At 38.7% G+C, this 21,592-nt stretch overlaps 1 protein-coding gene and 1 non-coding gene across 2 annotated transcripts in view; both read left to right on the top strand.

Moving 5' to 3' along the window:
* The window catches only part of LOC140650863 (ubiquitin-associated protein 2-like), a 71,412-nt gene that overhangs the window by 27,010 nt on the left and 22,810 nt on the right, over positions 1 to 21,592 (top strand). The window contains exons 7-10 of the mRNA XM_072859680.1: positions 5,457 to 5,510; positions 6,717 to 6,820; positions 18,928 to 18,995; positions 20,839 to 21,028. Coding sequence (XP_072715781.1) covers positions 5,457 to 5,510; positions 6,717 to 6,820; positions 18,928 to 18,995; positions 20,839 to 21,028 — 416 coding nt within the window. The remainder of the gene's footprint in view (positions 1 to 5,456; positions 5,511 to 6,716; positions 6,821 to 18,927; positions 18,996 to 20,838; positions 21,029 to 21,592) is intronic.
* On the top strand, positions 21,328 to 21,411 carry LOC140651530 (small nucleolar RNA SNORD121A). The gene has a single exon (XR_012042425.1). It is a non-coding gene; the product is annotated as a small nucleolar RNA SNORD121A (small nucleolar RNA).

Raw genomic sequence — 21,592 nt, 5'->3', positions numbered from 1 at the left:
AGGTGAACTTTTGGACTTGATTCAGCATAGAAATTGTTACAGATTCATGTGTAGCAATTCTCCTGCTTTGCAAAGTGAAAATGGATTTGTCACTTTTACTTCTGTTCCTCTATTCTCTTCATTCTTCCAGAGCAATGTGAGCATGCCATAAATGTGGATGCTGACAGGGAATTTTTTTCTAGTAAAACAGAAATAAAAATGAAAAGGGAAAAAACATTATGTTTTAATTTTGGACTTAAACAGCATGACAAGGAGCCTTTCAGACTCTTGTTTCTTCTGCTGGCTGTATAAGAAAGCAAAGCAGTTTACCCTTTTTGTAAAGGGCTGACTATAGTCCAGCTTGTATTCTTGGTCTCTTTTTCTTTTTAAGGTTTTTTAGATAAGAAGTATGCTATCCTTGGAAAAATTGAGCTTCTGTAACCAGAATTGCATGTCTAAACATTTTCTTGTTTTAAAAGCTTAGCACAGTTGGCACAGGATGTATTTTGGATTTCCTGTGCCAGAACTAGTAAGGAAGTTGGTTTTTCTAAAACACAAATGTAGACCTTCTGGAGGTCACAATCTGAAGTCTTTTTAGTTTTGCTGTAGTTGGTTCTGCATTGGTTAAGAAGTGCTATGACATGACACTGTGTGTGTCATGGAAATTTTTCTTTTTGAGATTAACCAGAACTTAGCTTTAACATAAGTTACTTATTTTCTTTTAAACATAACTTTAGAGTTGAAAGGTTTCTTCACAAGCTTCTAAAAATGGTTACTGGAGTACATGCAGTATATAAAACTGATGCAATGCTTCTAGCTTTATGATGACTAATAAGACAAAAGTGATTTGAACTATTAAATATAACTTTAGTGTTTGTTTTGGTAGTGTGGAATACCTAGAATACAGACTTTCTATACTTAGCCTCCTTATCTCTTCGTAAGGCTTAAGCCTCCAGCACCTTGGCATCTGCTGGGAGGATGGCTGGCTCTGCATTTCCAGAGCAGAGACCAGGGCTCTTCAGTTACTGTGTAGTCGAAGATAAGCACAAATCTAGGGTGTTGCTTGCCCTTCCAGTCTGCATTTCCTTTTCCTTTCAGCTGTTCTTGGGCCTCTTTCTTAACTTTAAAGTGTCTTCAGCTAATTTAAACCTGTCAGTGTGAAAATCTGAGTTTTGAAATAAAGCACCTGTGTTGCAGTGGAAGGATATAGCTAAGCAGAGCAAACTGGATTTTCTACAGAATAGGCTATTAAGTTAATGGGCTAGGCCCACCTGAGTTGTGGTATTACACACTTTTCTCATGCTTCCACGTAGTGTGCGTTTGTTTTGGGGAAAGAACTGTTGTGAATGAGATGAATGATTCTTTCCATACGTGGACAGTATCAAGAGTGAAGACTTGATTGTGTGATTATGAGTTATTATATTGAACTCCCAGTGGGTTTTAGTGGAAACAGAAAATACCGCTGCCTGCCTGGGTATGAATGTTGACTTCTCTAGAATTCATTCCAGAAAAGAAAATGTAAATTGCATAAGTGATGGCTAATGTGAACCTGGTCAACTGAGGGAGATGTGCTGGAGAACAGGAAGAAAAACCCAACAATACACAGCTGAACAGCTACAATGTTAAAGGAAACCAAAATGTGTTTTAAATAGTTCATAATTTTAAATGATGTTGGATAGAGTAGTAGCAGGAATGTTGATCAGAAGCAACTTTAAACATAGTTCCCCAGTCCTGGTTTCCTGGAAGAGAAATGAGTAAGCAATGCTGCCTTGATAGTTTAGGCTGTTGTTTGTAGATCCAAGTGTAAGTGAATGTGAAGAAGTGTTATGTGGGTTTGTATGAGGCAGGCGAGTAATTTTGTTCTTTGCCTGATGTCTGCTTTTGTGCTCCACGTGCTGATTGATCGCAAGAAAATCTATTTCCTTTAGACTCGCTAGAAGATTGAATGAGCTACTGCCAAGTCACTTGTTCTCTTCTTGTGGGTAGATAAAAATGTTGATAGAAGAATTGCTGATTGTGAATTACCACAGGAAAAAAATTTTTTTTTTTTTAAAGATTGACTCCTGCGATCTAAGCCATATCTATACAACTTTTTAGAGTAGTGCTAAAGCTACACTTTTTACATTACAAGCATAAATTGGCATTACTGCTGGGAGGAATTGGTCCTCTCTGTCTCCTGGTGTGTTTGAACTGAGGCAGAGGATTGATCTAAGTTTAAAATTAACCAACCCAAAAAATTAAAAAGGGGGCAGGCAGCATGGTAGCTGGGGACAATAGGTTTTTTTGGTGGGTTATCCTGCTGTAAAGGTGACTAGTTTTCTGGCACTGGTTCGGGAGAGCTGATCCAAAAGTGAACTAATAATTTTGTTTTCTGATGGTGGTTTTGTGCTCACTCACTGGTATGTGCAAAACTGCCGGTGCAGGAAAGAGAGCAGAGCTTGTGATCACTGATGAGGAAGACACAGGCAGTAGTTCTGATTTAAATGGTTTAAGTTACTGTGGGATTGCATGCTCAGAATTTGGGTCCCTCCTGTAAATTGCGTGTGAAGCCCTATTTGCTCACTGACCTTTAGTCACTGTTAAAAAGCATCAAAACTTTGGAAATACTTGATGGACACGCATAGTTGCTTCATGACTAACTTCTCTGTGTTAGAAGACTGTGCCTTTAATAAACAATCAGGCCATGTTTTAATTTTGGCAGCTGAGAGAAGTAACTTTTTTAGCCTGAGAATTTAAGAATATATTAGTGATCTGGTTGTGTCAAAGAGAATATCAGCCCTTTCCACTAGCATCTTGCATTAATTACCATGTTGCAGAAGATTCCATGTCTGAGTTAGACAAGACCCATATTTTGAATTAGTTCTTCATAAGTGTCTTTTCTAGCTTTGAATTTAGTGCTTTCTGTAACACCACTGGTTTGGTACTTCCCTTTTGTCTTCATTAGAATGCTTTTTGTTGCATTTGTTGATTAAACTTAGTTTGATTTCAGTTTTGACAGCATAGACACAGCTTTATGAAGTTAAGGGAATCCACTTGAAATTCAAGTTCAGGATTAAGTTTCAAAGTGATCTGGTATAAAAAACCCCTTGATGGCTAGTAGTCTTAGGACTGTGCATGGAACTTCAGGAACAACATTATTTCTTTCTAGTAATCTCTAAAATTGTTAGAGGTTCTTATTGCTGTTTTTAGCCGGTAGTTTATTGTGCCTGTGCTGGTACGGCATCTTACATATACCTTACTTGCTAAAACTTCATGTTCTGTTTAATATGCTAAGGGTATTCTTCCAGGCTTTTGCACTTGGGAGGCTGGGGAGACTTACCTCTTCTTCTAAAACCTATTTGTACTTTCATGCTAGCTATTCCAGCTAATCTCTCTGTACCTAATGTCCTCCTCACTCAAAAATATTTGTGCTTGGCTGTTTCTGTGGTTCACAGCTCCCCATCGGTGTTGTAGCTGAGCTTGTCAAAAACTGTTGATCTCTCTTCTGTGCATCATTAGTAAATGGTGTGGTGAAATTTACTAGGAAGTAAATTTATTACATAGATGGCCCCTACAGTGTCCCCAGGTAAACTTGTTTAGCTGGTTCTACTCTTAAAAAAAACCAGTTTACTGGGCAGAAAGATAATCTGGAGTGCATTGACTTCTGTGCATCTGAGAGCTGCAACCTCATGGATCAGCTTCCCAGGTTGGAGATTTTAGGTAGGCGAAGGAGAGAATAGCACTAGAATAGGTAGGCTGAGCAAGGAGGTTCAGAGGCTGAGTTACAATCAGTTGGGTACAGTGGCGTCTGGCGCACTGTTTTTTATGGCAGAGCAAAGAGCACAGCTTCACGTGTGGGCTGGGATGGTGATTGCCAGGTTGCAGCTGTTACCTCTTTCCTAACCTCTGTCTTCTCTCCAACTGATTGTGAAAAAAGAGGAAAGAGGGGAAAATGTAGAGATAGCAGGCCTGGCCTACTGTCAGACTTCAGTTCTTCTGTGTTCTTGTCCCACCAAAATACCGTGTGTTTTTTGGTGGGACCTTCCTCTTCAGGTTTCTGTGGTTCCTCTGTAGCTAGTGGTTGTCATCTTGTATAGGATATGGGTAAGCTCTTTCATCAAAATGTGGGTAAAGCTTTCCTGCTATTTTGATGCTTCTTAGAAGTCCTTGAAAATGTAGGTAGTAGACATTTTAGGGGTCCAGAAATGTTTTTTAACACTTGGACAGTGAACTAGGCCAAGGGGAAGAATGACTGATGAGGGGAAGGAAAGGAAAGTCATTAAAATAGGAACTTCCTAAACTGGTTTTACCATGTGCTGGAGCTACTGCTCTTAGTCAGTTTAGGTGGTCCCTGAAAATAAGGGGTAATTTTGATCCAAACACGAAGCCCATCATGGGTAATTCTGATGTTTGGACAACCAGTGTATTGGTGATTTAGGATTATAACTTTTGTGCTCTGGTAAACTTGTAGTTGCATGGTGACTTACATTTACCACATAATCTTGTCATTAAAATAAACATCACTATGTTCTCAGTCTGTAGCACTTGACCTCCTCCAGTTCTTGTAATACAAAATAATATTCATAGTCTTACTCAATAAAACCCCAACAAATTGGAAAAGCCTCAGATACTGAGGTCCTAATAAAGGGGGGGGGAATCTATGTAGAAATATGCCGCATGTAAGAAATAGTTTCTAACAGTTCACATAGACATGTGCTTTGTGGATGGTTAAGTAACACAAAAATTTTCATGCTTTGTTGGTACTATGCAACATGCAAAAATAAAGCCGTTCACTGTATCAAGAAACTTGTAAACTGAGGCTGGTAACCAAAATTGGAGGCAATAAATATTTGTTCTTGTTAACATGGAAATAAATATTCCTGTGGGTGATAACAAGGAAGTTATCTGAGTAACTTGAATTGGGTGATTTTCATGGCAGTAACTATGATTAAGGGGGAAACAGAAGGAATGTGTGGTCGCAGGTTGGCAAAAGCACAGGAGGGTACGGGTGGACAGGTGGGCTGAGTCAGAGAAGGAAACAAATGGAGTATTTAAACTTTCTCCTCACAGACAGGGAGTGACAGGGTATTTCTTGAGCGATCAGGGTACGCAGGGAAGCTGGGATTCTAGGGCATCTTTAGGCAAAAGTGAGAAAGTAGAGACAACATTTTGAATAATGTGTAACGATTTACAATAACAGCCTCATCTGGAGTGAGTCTTTAGGTAAGTCCTTGTCTTGGCATTTGGAGCTACTTCACTAGATACAGAAAAGATAGCAAAGAATTGCAAGTCCTACTGAAACACATAGTCGTAGATGAACTGTGGCTTACTTGCGTGTGTTAGGGAAACAAATTCTCCTGTAAGGAAATTTGGGAAGTAAATGATATTTAACTTTAACTCCAGTAGTTTTCTTCTTCAACCGTAGTATTTTCTAATGTGACAGACTAGTGATTGGCGGCTCCTCTGCTGTTGCTGTTAAATGGTGTTTTCTCTCCTAGGGTTTGGACGTGGCAGAGGGAGAGGAGCGGGAGGTTTTCAGCCCAAGGCATGGGGTAAGAAACATGCAGAGCACAGATTTTGGCAAGGATCAAAGTCAGTGGCAATATTCATTAACAATATTGCCACTGTATGTATTAATACTGCTGTATGTTTGATAAACCAATGTGGATGCAAAAATTCACAAATCTGTTAGATGATTAATGGATTATTTTTGTCTTAAACCAGTATTTCTAAGTAGGCACACCTATACAAACCCATTGTATGTTCACTCAATGATAATATTGCAAACTTGGAGAACCTGTTTGTGCCTATCAGTGGCAGCCACATAGTGCCTTGGAGGCTGAACATTTTGTGTGGTGCATATAGTCCTAGGTCAACTTAAAAATAGATTTGTTTCAGTGTAATGTAGAATGTGCAAGTTCTATATAAAACCAGAAAGTCTAGCAATTACAAACTTTCTCTTGATTTTGAGGTTTCATGCTTTAGATGTTTGGACGTATGTGGACCCTAAAACAGTATCAAAAGAAGTTACTCAGCAGCTTTAAAGTTTGTTCTCAGTTGGAATAACTTGCTTCATAGAGGTGTAGCCTCCACTACTTTCACTCAGTGTTTGCCTTTAATGACATTTCATGTAATATTGGTGATGTCATGATGAACGGAAGGCTCATTCTACTTCTCTAATAATCCTTCTTGTTCATACTTGTAGATGATAAACTGAAAAGAGGTTTTTCTTCTGTAATCCTTTTTCACCTTTTAGCTGCATCTGTGTGTTTTGGCACTGGTGTCAGGAGCGCATTCTGAAATAATCTTACTGATGTTGCAACTCCTGTCCTGCTCAGGTCTGGTGCTCTGAAAGGATATGATACTGGTTTCTCATCGGTCAGCCACATGCTGAGTAACAGTCAGCTGAGAGGGGCTTATCATTGTGCATATAAACTAATGCTTTATAAGACTGGGAGGAGTAGGTATGCTGCTAACTGCTTTTTCAGGAATTGTTGTTTTGGTTCAGTTTCGCTACAGAACTTTTATTTTTCCAATCTACTCACTTTTTTCCTCCTCATACTTCTTTTCTCTCTTCTCCCTTTTTTATCTGTGTCTGCTCATAGAGGAAAAATTTCTTTTGAAGTCAAAACTATCACGATAAATTATGTGGAAATCGAGATGTTAAATCTAATACAACTTCAGCTAAAAATTATGACGCTTGTGTTCATTGAATGACCCATGTGTTCTCTTCCATTTCTTAACTTTTAAAACTCTAGGACATTTAACCCTGCAGACTATACGGAGTCTTCTGCCACTGATGGCTTTGGGACAAAATCAGAGATTTGGGAGACTGGTCAGAATGATGCAGATGATGGAACTGGTAAGATGCTTCAAGAAGTGGAAGGATTGGAATGAAGACCTGTAGCAAATTGTAGTTAAAATAACCATTCTGTTAGTGTTAACTTCTGAAAATGTGAATACATCTCACATGACACAGATACTAGTTCATTTTTTATAGCTTAACTGCTACTAATGTGCAGAGCACATGCTATAGCCTGAGTGACTCTCTGGTTAGAATGAAGGGAAGGCAATTTGCAATTTTGTTGGTTTAGTACTAACAATCCCTTTGAGAGACAAAGGGATTTGAAGAGTTATTGGAAGAACCTTGTATGTGAAGAACTGTTCAGATATCTTAAGTACTGCTTAAGAGTTCACCTAATATAGTTAAGGAGTGTAAGTCCTACTAAAAGTGATTGGTCCACAGGCATTGGGCAATAGGTTGTGAAAATCTAAGTAGAAGAAGAAAAAGAAAAGAAAAATAGTTTACAAATATGAATTCACTCAGTGACACTGGGATGGCTTTGGAAGCCCCACCTGTACAATGCAGGAATGTGAGGATGTGAGTCTCTGGGATGGAGGAGAGTTCCAAGATCTGCCACCTTTGAAGAGAAGAATTATTAACTAAAGCACAAGTAGGCACTTGAATGGAAGCCAAAAGAGCAGTGTGCCTGTCTGAAGATGGAGGCAGCTGTGTGTTTCTGTATGAAGTTTCAAGTGTGAAGTACCGCCCTCCCAGCAGTAGGCAAGAGACAGGCATAGTGTGGAAAGGAACCACTTAACAGTGGTCTCGTGGTGATTCAGAAATGAAGAATGTGACCTGCTTGTCTGTAATTGGGAAAACAGGATACTTTGCTGCTTCCCATATTCTGTGACAGGAGATGAAGACAAAGGAAACCTTCTGTCAGGATGGAGAGATTCATGTACATTATTGTCCACATTTGGGAACCACCAAGTGACAGGAGAGATTTTTTTTTTTTTTAATCTCAGCAAGGATCACTCTTCCGATCTCTTCATTGCTGAAGCCTACTCAGTTGGTTTTTCATCAACCCCTGTGTCAAGTGTGGAAGGAAAAGACTGATGCTGGAGGCCAGGGTGTGCTCTGTTGAGCTCTGCTGTGAGCCTGTTGAGATGCAGCTTCCTAAACTTCACACAAGCCATCTTCCACTTAATCAGAGAAGACAATAACAGGCTTAGAGTTTAGGAGGGCTTATTAGGCAGCTGTCTTGTCACTCTTGAGTGCCTTCTAGTCCAGCGTGGGAGAGTGGCACTGAGTATATTAATGGTTGTTGAAAGGGAGCTCTTTTGCCAAATACGGCATCTTTCCAAGGAGCTACTTTTGAAATGACTTGGTGCTGTAGCGCAAACAGAAATGCACTTTTACTTTCACTCATGTTAGTTTTTCATATAAGTTTATCAGATAACAAGTTAGAAGGACACCTAATGACTTGAAAATTCCTCTAGGACTACTGATACTGTTGTTTGCTAGAAGCAATAAGGTTAACTAGCTAAAGAAAGAAGACATACAAGAAAGGCATGAGGAGACTGGACCAGAGGTAGAAAATTCACTGGTTAGTTATTAATGAATACAACTGGAGGGCTGTGGCTTACAGATGACTTTGACTTGTGCTCCACTTCCCAAGTGAGCTTGAATGTTTTGTGACCCGCCCTGCTAACTCTGGGTAGCCTTCATGTGCCGCCCCTATAGCAACTTCTGTTCCTTCTTGTAGGCATCTTCTCAGTCTTCAATAATGGAAGAATTCTGCCTGGGAATAAGAGTAGCTTGCTGTGGCTAAACACATCCTCATAAGAGTATGAATGTGTCTACGTGAGGGGTTTGCCGCTGAGAAAACATAGTGGTGGAAGTTCAAAGTGTACTAGTTGACGTGTGGAACTTCTTTTGGATGGCAAGTGTGTTTTTGCTCTTAGGCTGTGCACATGTCACCGGGAACTGCACTGAACTTCAGTAACACAACTTAAGGCATGTATGGAAAGTTGGGGAGCATGGTATGGAGAAGGTGGTGAGAGGGGGCATTTGGGAATTTTCCCTGACCTTGTCAGAATAATGGTTCTTAGGGGTATGAATGAATGAGTATCAGTGTGGGGAGTTCCTGCAAAATCATTTGGTTGGTGGAAATTGAAAGTAAACTAATTAAGTGTGCATGTTTTTTTTGGGTGCTAAGTGCCTTTTTGCTGCTAATCTTAATTTACTTTCAGTGCAAATAGAAAAGGCACCATAACTGACAAAACAAAAATGTGTCTCTATATGTGACTATAGGAAGAGTGTTTTATTGTACAGTGTTTCTTCTTTAGACAAGCCGTAGGAATGCCTGAAATCAGTCCCTGAGCCTAAAAGAAGAGATCTCTTTAAAAAGAGTGGGCTTTAAAATTGAATCATTTAGTTTTGTCCAAGTGGGAAGCACTTTCAGCCTTGTGGTGGAAAGCATCTTGGGGGTTATTAGAGGACACTGCAGCTGGGGTAGTAGTTTTAAAGCAGAAGAGAGAGTACTGGGAAGGAAGATGGAAGCAGGGGTAGGAGGAAGAAGTGGCAGACAAGGTGTGGGGTTGGAAGCACGTTGTACAAAGTTGAGCTGTTGATTTGGCTTGCTAATCACAAATATTAGCATTCAGTTGGTTTTTTCCCTTAATTTACAGTGCCATTATGTTAGTTACAAATCAACAGTCCCAGTAATAAATAAGTTACCAATGTGGAGTTACTAAAGATGTGAATGAGGGGGATGTATATGTATGGAAACCCATAAAGCCAGCAGTGGGCTAGTGAAGGATGTCAGGTAAGAGTATACAGAGAGGAAGGGCAGGATGGAAATCCCTCTCTCTATTCCTCATTACCCAGTCCCATTTCTTCTTTCATCTAAAAAGAAAGAAAGAATTAGCTCATACTAGCTATTTGGAAAATTAGTCTCTTTCATCTGCAGTTACATTAAAAAGGAGATAACTGGACAACTATTTCGGAGAAGCAAAACCAGTTTTGCGTATTAAAATGTTTTCTGAAGACGTCATGCAAATAGAAACTCTCTGTGGAGTTCTGAGTATTTACTAAGTATTACCTCTTTAAGCCAGTGCTGGGAGAGGATCAATATGAACATTTTCAATTAAAACAAAATGCACTACTTGTTTCCAAAATGTAGTTGCCCCCATACATGTTCCGAAAGCACTCTAAAACCTCTTGTCCTGAATTGTGGCAGATGCCAGAGAATCACAGTAGCCTGGATGAAAGGTGTTTCTAGGTGCACCATTGTGTAATCCTATAGAAAAGCTAGCTGGTTCTGTGGAGGTAAAATTTAGTGGTGTTGGTTGAAATAAAAAGAGAGTAAAAGGCGAATCATTAATGGTTCATAACATTTAAGTGTAATGGTATTCCAAATAATTCAGCATTGGTTTTCCTGCATCCTAATTTTTATAGAAGTAATGTACAACTGAAAGGCAAAGAGAAGGGACAGGTGGGAGGAAGCAAAATGTCCAGTCTTCATCCAAAAGGGAGTTAACTTGAACAGCGTGATTGATATTTTCTTACAGGCATGCTAAGTGTTTAGTATGTTACATTTTTGTATGTACAAGTCAGTGGGAGATCCTGAACAACAAATCACAGCAGTCCTTATAAATAAATTATGTTGGAGGTGGTCACTTCTCCAAGTAGGCTATAAAAATGGTATTGTATTCTGGTAATTTACTGATACCTCTACTTTGATAGAGTTTCATAAATTTCACAGAAAGACTTCCTTAGTTATCTTGGTTATGAGCAGCCTTAAATGACTCTGAAACTGAAGAATGACAAGAAAGAAAATAAATTACAGTGTAACTGTCAAGGCGGAAAGAAGGGAATTGTGTAGCTTGGAAATTACAATGAAGTTGGTGTTTGTTTAGAACTGCTGTAAAAGTCGGAAGGAACATTTTAAGGACATTTGAGTCATTCTAGAATGTGGCTGTAATCCGGAAGAAAAGGATTAGTACATAAGTTTGGGATAGAATTATTAGAATAGAATAGAACCAAAAATAGAATTTTTGGGGGCTAATATTTATTGCCAATTATTCAAAAGAGGAACAAAAATCAAATAGTGTGACAGGAAGTGAGGAATTGGAGGAAAATAGCTGAAGACTTACCAAAACATACAGTATGCATTTTATTGGCTTTATAACTTTCTTTCAAACTAAACTTGTTACTAAAGGGAAACTGAAAGAGTCAGAGATAGCCATCTAGGTTGAAGCTGCTGTGACAAGGATCCTTGAAAACACAAAGCATAATGCCAGTGGAAAACAGAGAACTCTTAAATTGTTATGTATTTTTGCAAGGCATGGGGTAAAGTGTTGGGAAGAGGATATATGGAGTTGCAATAATGCCAAGGTGGATTTTTGGACTAAAAGGAAATAGATACACTTGTGGCAAGGTCGGACTTAGAATCCCATCAATAGGAGGAGAGAGCTTTAGCAAACTGCATTTAATGTAGAGAAGAGCAGTGTAATAACTGAGGCTGGAAGCATCTCAGTTGGGAAGGCGTAGAGTGTTAATAAGCAACAATAATAAACTTAGCAGCTTGGGTAAACTAATAAAAGGGTGAAGGGTTGTGTTCAATATTTAAAAAGAGTAAATGCACAAAACCATGTTCATAAGTAGGAGCAAGAGATAAATGTTTAAACTGTATGTCAGGAAAACGTCTCAAGTATTATTCCAAACAGGCTCGATCTCCTAAAAGTGGTGGCAGATGCTCAAGAGTTGGGCTTGACTTGTCTGAGCTCTTTTTGTGTTTGTTTTAGGCAGAATCTGAGCTTCATTGGTAGAGTTCTGGCACCAGCATGTGGCTGGTCTTCACAGAGGCAGGCCTTTGCTCAGACTGATGGGAGATAAATATAAGCAGGGCTTGAAATACCAGGATGTAGTATTTCTTTAAAGAAGAAATATCGGAGGAAGGGATCCTGTGCTGATCAGGAGAGGGGAAAGAAAATCAACTGTTTCTCTAAAAACTGCTGCTCAAAAAATTTGGACTTTTCCTCCTTTCCAAAATTTCTGTGGAAACATGTGTGGATTTTCAGCCTAGAAATTTGAGGCATTGTAGTAATTTTGCTGTGCTTGGATATGATTATTAGTTATTTTTCAAGTGCCTCCATATTTTGCAGCATGTAGAAACCTCCTGGTTAGGGGCTGTTTATTGTAACATGTGAGGCACAAGATGTTTCAGGCAACTCTATATTTAACTCCACAGAGCCAACAAAGAGTGGATGTTACCTTGCTCGAGACCTGCCAAATAATTCTTGGATTCCAAGGTATAAACCCTCTCTCTTCTCCACACCATGTGTATATCTTCGTGGTAGGCCTGTTTGCGACTCACTGGATTAGTGCCATTCGACCCTCCTCTGCCCAAGTATGCTGCTTTGTAAAGCAGTGTATGAAAATATGCACTAATGTAGCGATGGCATTAGTATGAACTGGATTCTGATTGCTGTCTTCATGGGGCTTTGTTTCTGGATGTATGTGTCTCAAAGGGGTTCCTGGTTAAGTAAAAGGAGCTGATTAAAGCAGTAGTTCTTTCGCTTTTATACTTGATCAAAGGTGGTGTGTAGCAGGAACTTTACTTGCTGTGTAGTTTTCTTTCAGCTTCGTGGTTATGTAGTTTCAGTGAAGGCTCTGGTTGTTGCTGGGATAATCCCTTCCCTATGCTTACGCTTGGTGGCAAGGCCCTTCAGTCCTATTTATTGCTTTTGCATGTCTGTGCCTGCTGTTTCCATATGGAAGGGATCAGTGTTTTGCATCCGAGAGGACATCATTTCCTGTAGTTTTCCCCTTGCCACACGCTGGGGACCTGCGTGCTGTGCTCTACAATGTCTCGCCAAATAAACTCTGCCACAAGTTATGCTAAGGAAGAAATGTTTTGCAGCTATGGTGGACACTTATTGACTCTTCTTGCTGCCATTATATATGTTTTAAAAATAAAAATTGCTATATCAGGGGAAGGGATTGGGGTTGTTCTTGCCCTGAGGAGAGAGTTAATGGGTTGGGAAAGGAGCCTCCAGAGGCATAGGTTTCTGGGTCTGGAATTTGAATATGTTGGAAAGTAGTATTATGGATGTTGGAGCATGTTTTGTGGTTGTGTTTTGTTCAGGTTCTGTATGAATTTGTGCATGAAGCTGGGAGATCTTGTGGGAGGGTTGAAGTAACCCTCTCACTGTCATTGGGGATGTAGGAGGAAGTTCTTCCAATGTTTGGGATTAATCACTGGTTGCAGACCACGCATTTGTGCAAATTATATCTGCAATGCCGTAGTGGCGTTAGAGAAGTTCCTGAAATCAAAATTAACAGAGGGGAGTGGGGAACTCCCAAAATTTTTAAATCTTCAAACCAATTTTCTAGAGCTTCCCATGTTTCCAAACACCATCTCCTCGCTTTTGTGTTCCACTAATAATGAAAACAGGATTGCTTATAAAGCAGAAGGGTTTTAAATATTTGACATTGTGCTTTTAGCTTGTAACTGTTTTCTTTCCTTCCCCAAATTACATACAATAGAGACATGGAAAAACTCAATAGAAGAATGGACAGCAGAAGACTGGAATGAAGATGTGAGTGTACCTTGTTGGGATAGACTGATTGGTTATTTACCCTTCTTCACAGTTTCTGTGTTGTCTTCAAAAAACTAGATGTTTGAAGTAATACTTTGCTGTATGCATGCAATGATATTTCTTAGTATGTTTCTTGCTGTAATTCCTGTTTAAAAAATATATTTAGATAATTTTACTTTTAAAATAAAATTGATTTCAAGAAATATTAATTTATTTTGCTGGGTGGACAATAAAAGCAGATATATCAAAATTTTAAGTTTTACATCCCAAATCAAGCTATTTGTGAATTATAGTTCTTCACTGCTTGATGCTGATGGGTGTTAGCTGCATCTTTCCCTACTATTGTGTAGGAATTTAATAGCCATATTATCACAAGACTTTAAGTAATTAAGCTACTGAAGCTTACTATCAACTTTATGACCTCCTTGTTTGATGTTCTTTTGTTTGAAATCTGCATAATTGTTCCACTTGGCCACTTCATGTTCACTGAAATAGTAAAAAAAGCAGCTAGTAGTATGCTGAAGTTAGCACTTAATTGCTTCATTCCTGTTGTTTCATCATGATGTTAACTGTCTAAGGTACTACAATTTTTGTTCTCGTTCTTTATTAGGCAAGAGATATCTTCATGTCTGCAAAATATTTGGCATTAGTGATCATCATGTGAAAATTGCATTTGTGATTTTAAGTTTTCAGTTATTGTATTAAAGCTTAAGCAGTTCAGAAAACAAACAAGGTAGCAAGAAGATGGAAAGGAAAACTTAGCTTTTAAGAAGTTTTTAATCTTTTCTAGGAGTATCCATTATTTCAAGTTTATTTTCAGAAGAGTAAGAGATTATCTTGGAAGTCATCCCTTTTGCTGCCTCCTCTAGGGTGGCTTGTCAGTGTTATCTCTAGATACGCATGAATGTTTCATATAACAGATATGAAAACTCTGTCCTTACCTAGTGGAAGGGCTGTGTCTTTCAAGAAAATTAAAAGAAACTCTAAAATTCCTAGGTTTTCTGTATCAGTTACTGCAATCAAAAAGCTGGCATATTTTTTTAAACCTGTAGCCTCTCTTCCTGCAGTGTATGCTAGAGGTGGACTAAGGGCTAAGGATAGTGAAAATTTCTGGCCTTGTTTCTCACCTCTGTTTGATACAATACAGCATTTGCAGTATGAGAGGGTGTTGACTAGGGATAGAATTTTTAAAAATTAATTATTAAACCTGAGTAGTTTGCACATGAATCTTGAAAGAGCAGCAGATGAAATCTTTAGCCTGTTGTTAATTTTTATTAATTTTTAGAGTCCTGGAAAAATCCCTGTGAGTCTAGGAGGAAGTTGTTCATGTACTGGATGTTCAGAAAGAGTGAATGAAATGAGCAGCTGCAGACATGTTAGCCCAAAAACATGCCTGGGAACAAAAAGAAAGGAAAAATTGATTCATCTGATTTTTAAAAAGAGAGAAGCTTAAGAATACGGTTTTCTGTGCCATTCCGGTGTAATGAATTTTATGGAAAATGTGGACCACTTCAAATAAAGCCTGATCTTGGTCTGCTTAAGTAAATTACAAGTTAACCGTGAATGATAGACTACGTCTTTGTAAGAATTTGATCTAAGAAATATTTTCTAAAAATAATTACATGCTATCACAAAACACATTAAGTGGATTAAAATCTGCCTTACCAGTTTTGCCAAATAAATCTGCAGGAGGACCCTTATTGAACATGGGCATTTCTAGTGGAGGGACTATAAAGGAATCCAATCCCAGGCGAGATGCCATCTAGTGTCTTTATCAATTATTTGGAAGTAAAAATACAAATCACTGCTGAATAAAAAGGTGTAGGAAATCAAAAAATTATTGGAAATGGCAATTAAAAGTAAGCCAGTCATGCAGAGAAATCTGGACCTTTGCTAGACTTGACCTGTTCAAATGAAAAATGCTTTAATATAGTCAAGTGCCCATTTGTTTTATAGGAATAAAGGCACACCTCCAGAACAAGGGGCCAAGGTTTTCTGGAAAGCAGCACCTGAAAAATTTTCAGGATTGTAGTGGATGATGCAAAAAGAGCAGCTCAGCATGATCTCCCTAAAGGGTTGGATGTGCTGTGGCAAAAAAGCTATTGTAGTCCTTTTTGCCTGTAGACACTCTTCCCTGTCTCTTAATCATTCTTGATTTATATTTCTGTATGTGGACTCTCCTGAACTTGATTCTGAAGTACTGCATCCAATTATTCATTGCTTTTACAAAACAAAAATTGTGGAAAATAGCTGAAAAGTATTTACTGATAGAAGAGGTCCTTGAGAGTGAGATTTTTAGTTTACTGAATCTGAAAAGGTTACTTTATTAGCATATAATGGGCTCTGGTTTTAGTCTGGCAGACAAAGGCATAATATGAACCTGTGGCTGGAAAAAGGAGCCGTGCACTTAAATGTATAATAAACAATTCTAGCAGCATGACTAATGATTAAAACAACCAAGGAAACTGATGTATTTGCTGTCTGCAGATAAAGACCAGGTGTTTTTCTGAAGAATGTTTTGTTTAAATGTGGTGTTCTCTAGTCAGATACAAGTTAGGAGCAGGTGAGTGAAATTTAATGTTGTTTGACCTGAGAAGGATTAGATTTTTGTGGTCTAATAGTCCTGGCTGGTGTTTATCTTTAGTATTGAGTATTAAGCAAGTACAGTAGGTTGTCAGCATGCTCTTAAATAGAGTGGAAACTAGTTGCAGTGAAAGTAGGAGCTTGTATTTTATTAAAGGGATATTCAGGGCATGGACAATGAAGGACCAGACAAATGTTGAGGTACTGTAGATGGTTCTGGGTTTTCCTGTTAAAATCGTGATGATGTTCTCCTGGCTAAAGAAAATAAAGGTTAACTACAGAAACTATCAGAAAGGGAGAAATAGAATATGTACAAATTGCTGGAAAGTGGACAAAGGCAAACATCTGTACAATATTGGTAGTCTTAGTTTTTATTTGAAACAACAGCAACATTAAAAAAAAAAAAAAGAAAAGAAAAAAAGTGTATGTTGGTGGGAGTGTTTCCTTTACCAGGAAGAGCATGAGGACTTGTTTTATTTTCTATAACTTCAGTACATCATATCAAAACAGTAATAAGGTTTTGTTGTTTCTGATTCGTTGATGCTGAGTTTTCATGAGGATGCTGGCGTCTATTTTCCTCTTTTCCTCACCTATCAATGGGCCATAGGAACTGATAGCTAGTTGTTAAACATATTGTCTCTTTGGTGATTGGAGAATGACTTTTATCATAGGAACAGGAGCTGAAAGGCACAGGCATTTCACTGCAGATGGAGGAAATACCCTTGTGAAGCTGACAGTTGCAAATGGTTCATGACCGTTCATTCAGTTCTGGGAAAATGCCAGAGCCTCAGTGAAAGATTGGCAAGTGTAGGGTATGGTGAGCATAAATAACTTTGTTAGGAGCCAATAATACTACTACTTCTAAGAAATACTTAATACATCTGTATAATAAAACTTTTTAGCTGCAGCTGCACGAAGTATGTGTTTTGATAAATGCCATAATCCCAGCAGACTTCTGAATTAGGTGCTTGATTGGAGCTTGTGGCAGTGAGTTTGCCACAGGGTGTAGTGTAAAATTCAATGTAGCCGAGCTAGTAGCTGGAGACTTTTGTTTTGTATGCTGGTTCACTTGAAGAGAGCATTTCCTCTCTCATACGTCAAGCTTGCTTTTTGCCTTGTCACAGACATCCTCAGGCTTCTCGATTTGCTTAGTTTTCAGGATTCATCAGTGTTTTGGCTACAGTTAGTCTTATCCTGGGTTATGTGAGTGTCAGAAACTGTTGACATTACAAAGAATTTAATATTTAACCGAGGGATTGCAGACCATAGGTGGCTGCTCGTGCCATTAGCTGGCCTCCTTGTGCCATATAATGCAGGAGTCTTATAACACTACAAAAAGTACAGTACACCTTGTTCTAAAATAACATGTACAGTGGGGAAAGGGCTGAACAATAGAGAAACAGCCTTTTTAATTGGGAATATGCTTGAGCTGAATCTTCTTTCTTCATTTTGATCAGTACATAGAGTTGCACGCTGGCAGCATTATGCCCAGGACAGAGCTGTGTTCCAGAAAGATGGGATTAAAGTATGTTGTAATTGTCAGCAAGGGAAGGGAAGGAAATGGAGGGAGGAACTGTGATGGTACTCATTTTTTCATGACACAGTGTGTTGCACATAAGCAGGTGCTAGGAGAGTACATGAAACATTTGAACTTTGCCCCTGAGTGGTAAGTGATTGCTTCCAGTCAGCCCTTCTGCATCCTGCTTAAATCAACAGTGTTTCATGGGAGAATCCCAGTCAGATGACTGTGTTCAGGGATATATGTGCTTTCAGTAGACCTGCCTATGGGATGGCAGATGAAATTGGCTCATGTCCGTGATGTCCTTTAAACTGGGCTGCTAGCAATGTATGCAATTAAAAATGCATAATTTCCTGGAAGAGCTGTATTCAAATGTCACATTCTAAAGGGGTTCTTTGTGAGTGTTTGAACAGATCAGTTATTCTTTAGTCTAAATACAAAGCTACACCAAAGTAGTTAAGGGTGATTTTGTGCAAATTTAATTTAAAATATAACCATTATACGTGCATATCTTTATCTTGTTAAAGCTAACCTGTACTGGCTTATGACCTATCCTGGTTTGCAAGGATTCCTGTCATGGAATACTTCAATAGTAATGAATTAGCCCTAGGAAGTTGTAGCTGTTTAACTACTGTTTTTTAAAAAAGAAAAGTTATTAAAAAAAACCCCAAATGGCAAAGAAACAACCCCCCTACAAACCAAAATCACCCCCAAAACCCTGACCAACAAGCTCCCCCTCCCCAGCTTCCTGTGCAAGTATCTATCTTTATTGTAACAGCATGGTGAAAGCAGTACAGTTTTCTGCTGTGGGTGGTCTGACTGGCTATACTAGCATAACCAATTACGTGGTTCTACCTTTATTATTGTTTTCCAACTCATGCTCGCAGAGCAATCGGTTTAAGATGTTATTGCTGCCCCTAGCAGAAATGCCAAGAAAGAACCGCGAATGCTAGTTCACTGCACCTACCTGAGTGCAAACCTGCCTCAGCTGGTGATGTGAGATGAAATATAAAACACAGGGAGACATGAAATGAGTGGGAACGGTGCAATGTGTTATACTTCTGCAACAAGATTTATCAGAGCTGCTTGATGGAGTCCTAAATTATGTCTGTGCAAGGTATCTTTACACTGATGATATACCAGCTGTGACGTTAATTACTTTCTACTGGTATATTTTTCAGTTAAACTATTGCTCAAACTGATATAGTTATGTTGGTATACCATTGTATGTATTCAGTAGATCACATTTCCTAACACTTTAATGAAATTGGTACTTGATTCTGTGGAGAAGACTTTGCTGAAGTTTAACTATGTGGTTTTTGTCTTTTTAAGCAGCGTAACTGGTTATAATGGTAGTTTGACTTCACTTTTATCTTGAAAGTGCACGACCAAGATGGAGTTTCTGCAGATGTCACAGGAGTGAAGTGTGAGCATGTGTTTGATTAAAATACCTTTCCCCCTCCCTCTCTCTTTTTCAGCTTTCTGAAACAAAAGTCTTCACTGCTTCGTCTGTTCCAGCTGAGAATCACGTGACTCCTGGGCAAAGGTAAGCTCTTCTTCCACCTTTTCCCTATACCTTAAAAACCTTCTGCTTGGTGAAGCAATATTAGCTTGTGCATATAAAATGTTGAATAAAAGACCGGGCAGCCCTGGTCAGAGATTGGTCAAGCTAATTTAAAAGTTGCGAAAGCCTTGCTTGCAAATCATTGGTTTTGTGGGTTCCTGTGTTACCTATTATTGACTATGGAAGTGGAGCCAAAATTACCAAATCCACAAGCATAATACTGAGAAGACCCTGTCTTCTGCACAAAGACTGCTTACAGGCAGGAACAGAAGTAGCTGGGAAGGAAAGTTTTCTGCTGTGGAAAAGGAAGCTCTCGCTTTGCTGTCCGGAAAATGGAAAGCCTGTCCCTGTAGATCCAGAAAGTGTTCAGAACGTAGTGCTTTGACTAATGTGTTAACAGAAAAGCTTGCATTGGCAAGAAGGTGAATTTCCTGGTAAACACCACAATTACTTGCTTTAACTGATGATACAGAATTCAGATAGAGAACCAAAAATACGGCAGTTGCTGCCTTCCTTTGCCTGCCTTTGTCTTCACGAAATGCCTGGCCAATGATGTTACGGAATCAGTTGCCTGCATTAACCTCGGGTCCCAGGAGAGCGAGTTAAAGTTGTGTGGTGAAAACTTTGGTAGTTGGATAGCGCGAGATCTGAAAATTAGATGGCCTAATGGTCCTAAACATCTTGATACAGCTGTACTGCTGTACTTCAGAGTGCAGCAAAATTTTCCTTATAACATGGATGTGATCTGGAGGAGGCATGGTGTCAGTTGGTCTACAGTTTATATTCCTTTCCTTCTTAAAGGTGATATGCTCACATGTTCATTGTTCTAATGCAAACATTCTTCCAGTGGATGTCCATCAAATTATGCTAGAAAATATTTTAGTTCATCAACTCAAATTCTGGTGTGTGTGTTAGTTGTTTGAGGGGTGTTTTTGTTGGTTTTTTTTTTTTTACTTGCCATAAGAAAGGTTTGGGCATTAAGAAGTTTATGCTAATGACAGTGCTGGAAGCAGCTCTTCAGACCAAGCCTGCAGTATTTTTAGGATAAACTTAAGTCAGAATTTTTGGAGTAGATTTCTTTTATTGTCTGAATGCTTTGCTTTTCCTTGGATAAACCTGTGCTAAACATGTGGTAGGGGTTAGTAAGCCGTGCTAAACATGTGGTAGGTGTTAGTAAGCCATGCTAAATATAACAAAATTCATGTTTCTAGTCCTGCTCAGGTATGTGTGGTAGAGTAATTTTGGTTATGTGCCTACTGTCTGAGAAACTTAGCTTTTATTTCTGCTGCTCTTGTGACTTCCATGTCATCACATATTCACTCAATTGCTGCATGTGTGACACTGTTCTTTACTGTCCTCATACCCACCCTGTACAGAGGTAGGACTTTGATCCCTTGCTCTTTTTAAAGGGATAGCATGATATACAGAGAATGTGGATTATCAATATATATAATGGACTTGCAGGCAGGATCCACTTAAACATAATGTATCTTTTATGACTTGTCTCTGTATACTTGCTTATATTAATAATATAGGTTATTTATGTGATACATGATGTTATAAATTCAATAATGTTTGAAAAGAGTGCAAAGATAATTTATATTCTAAGTGTAGTGGAAGGTTTCAGCTAGCAGAATTTTACTTTCTGGCAAAAACCTCTATTCTACCTCTTTTTGTATGGCAGACAAGCAGTATTTGAAAAGACTGTTAATCAGTAATAATTCTGTTGCCGGTATGGCAGCTTTGGTATTGGTAGTGCTTTCTTCAGTTTCAGTGCAGCCTAATCATCATGTTTATTCCAGCCAAACTTTGCTTTTTCTTACAGCATTGATTTGGTAACACTGCTTCAAAAGCCTGTGACATCTACCCAAGAGACAGAAGGCAACTCGTTTGAGGCTCCCCAGCAGCAGACCTTTGGCCAAGCCCTAGTCTTCACAAATTCTCAGCACAGTACCCAGATGGCATCAGGAACTGGCAGCTCCAGTGCTGTAAACTCCTATTCTCCTCAGAGTCTGGTAAAATTATCTTATGCTTTTAAATATTCTTCATCAGTAAATATTTCAGATTAAACAACTTTTTCAGTACTGGTCATTTCATAAGATGTTTCAGTATTTGTAAAATTCAGATTGCGAATGTTGAAGGAGTGGAATTAAGAATTCCATTCCTTCCATGGACACACAGAAAAAAAAGATGATTTTTTTCTGGTTTTGCTAAGTATACATGAAGCACTTGTATTAGTTTTTGAGTAGAGAGCAGATGCATTTACTGCATGCTGATTTAGGATGAAATAATTTGTTTATGGTGAAGAGTTCTATGCCAGAAAACTATGATGTGTTATTTCCAAGGATACATCTGACTGCTTTTTGTGGAAACCTGCCTATTTCTGAGTCAATTGTCAGGGCTTGAAACTGAGCACTTATATTTATTCTCTGAAAATCAGTTCAACTACTAGTAAATATATGCTATTTTGAGATGCATGGATTCAAGTAAATCACTATCTTTGCAGTCACTGTGGTGGAAGTTCTATCAGTGATAATCAGAGAGGATCTGGCCATATGCTACAACAGCTGAATTTTTTA

Source organism: Ciconia boyciana, chromosome 4 (genome assembly GCF_034638445.1).
Source record: "Ciconia boyciana chromosome 4, ASM3463844v1, whole genome shotgun sequence".
Lineage (NCBI taxonomy): Eukaryota > Metazoa > Chordata > Aves > Ciconiiformes > Ciconiidae > Ciconia > Ciconia boyciana.
This window is presented reverse-complemented; position numbering and strand designations above follow the sequence as displayed.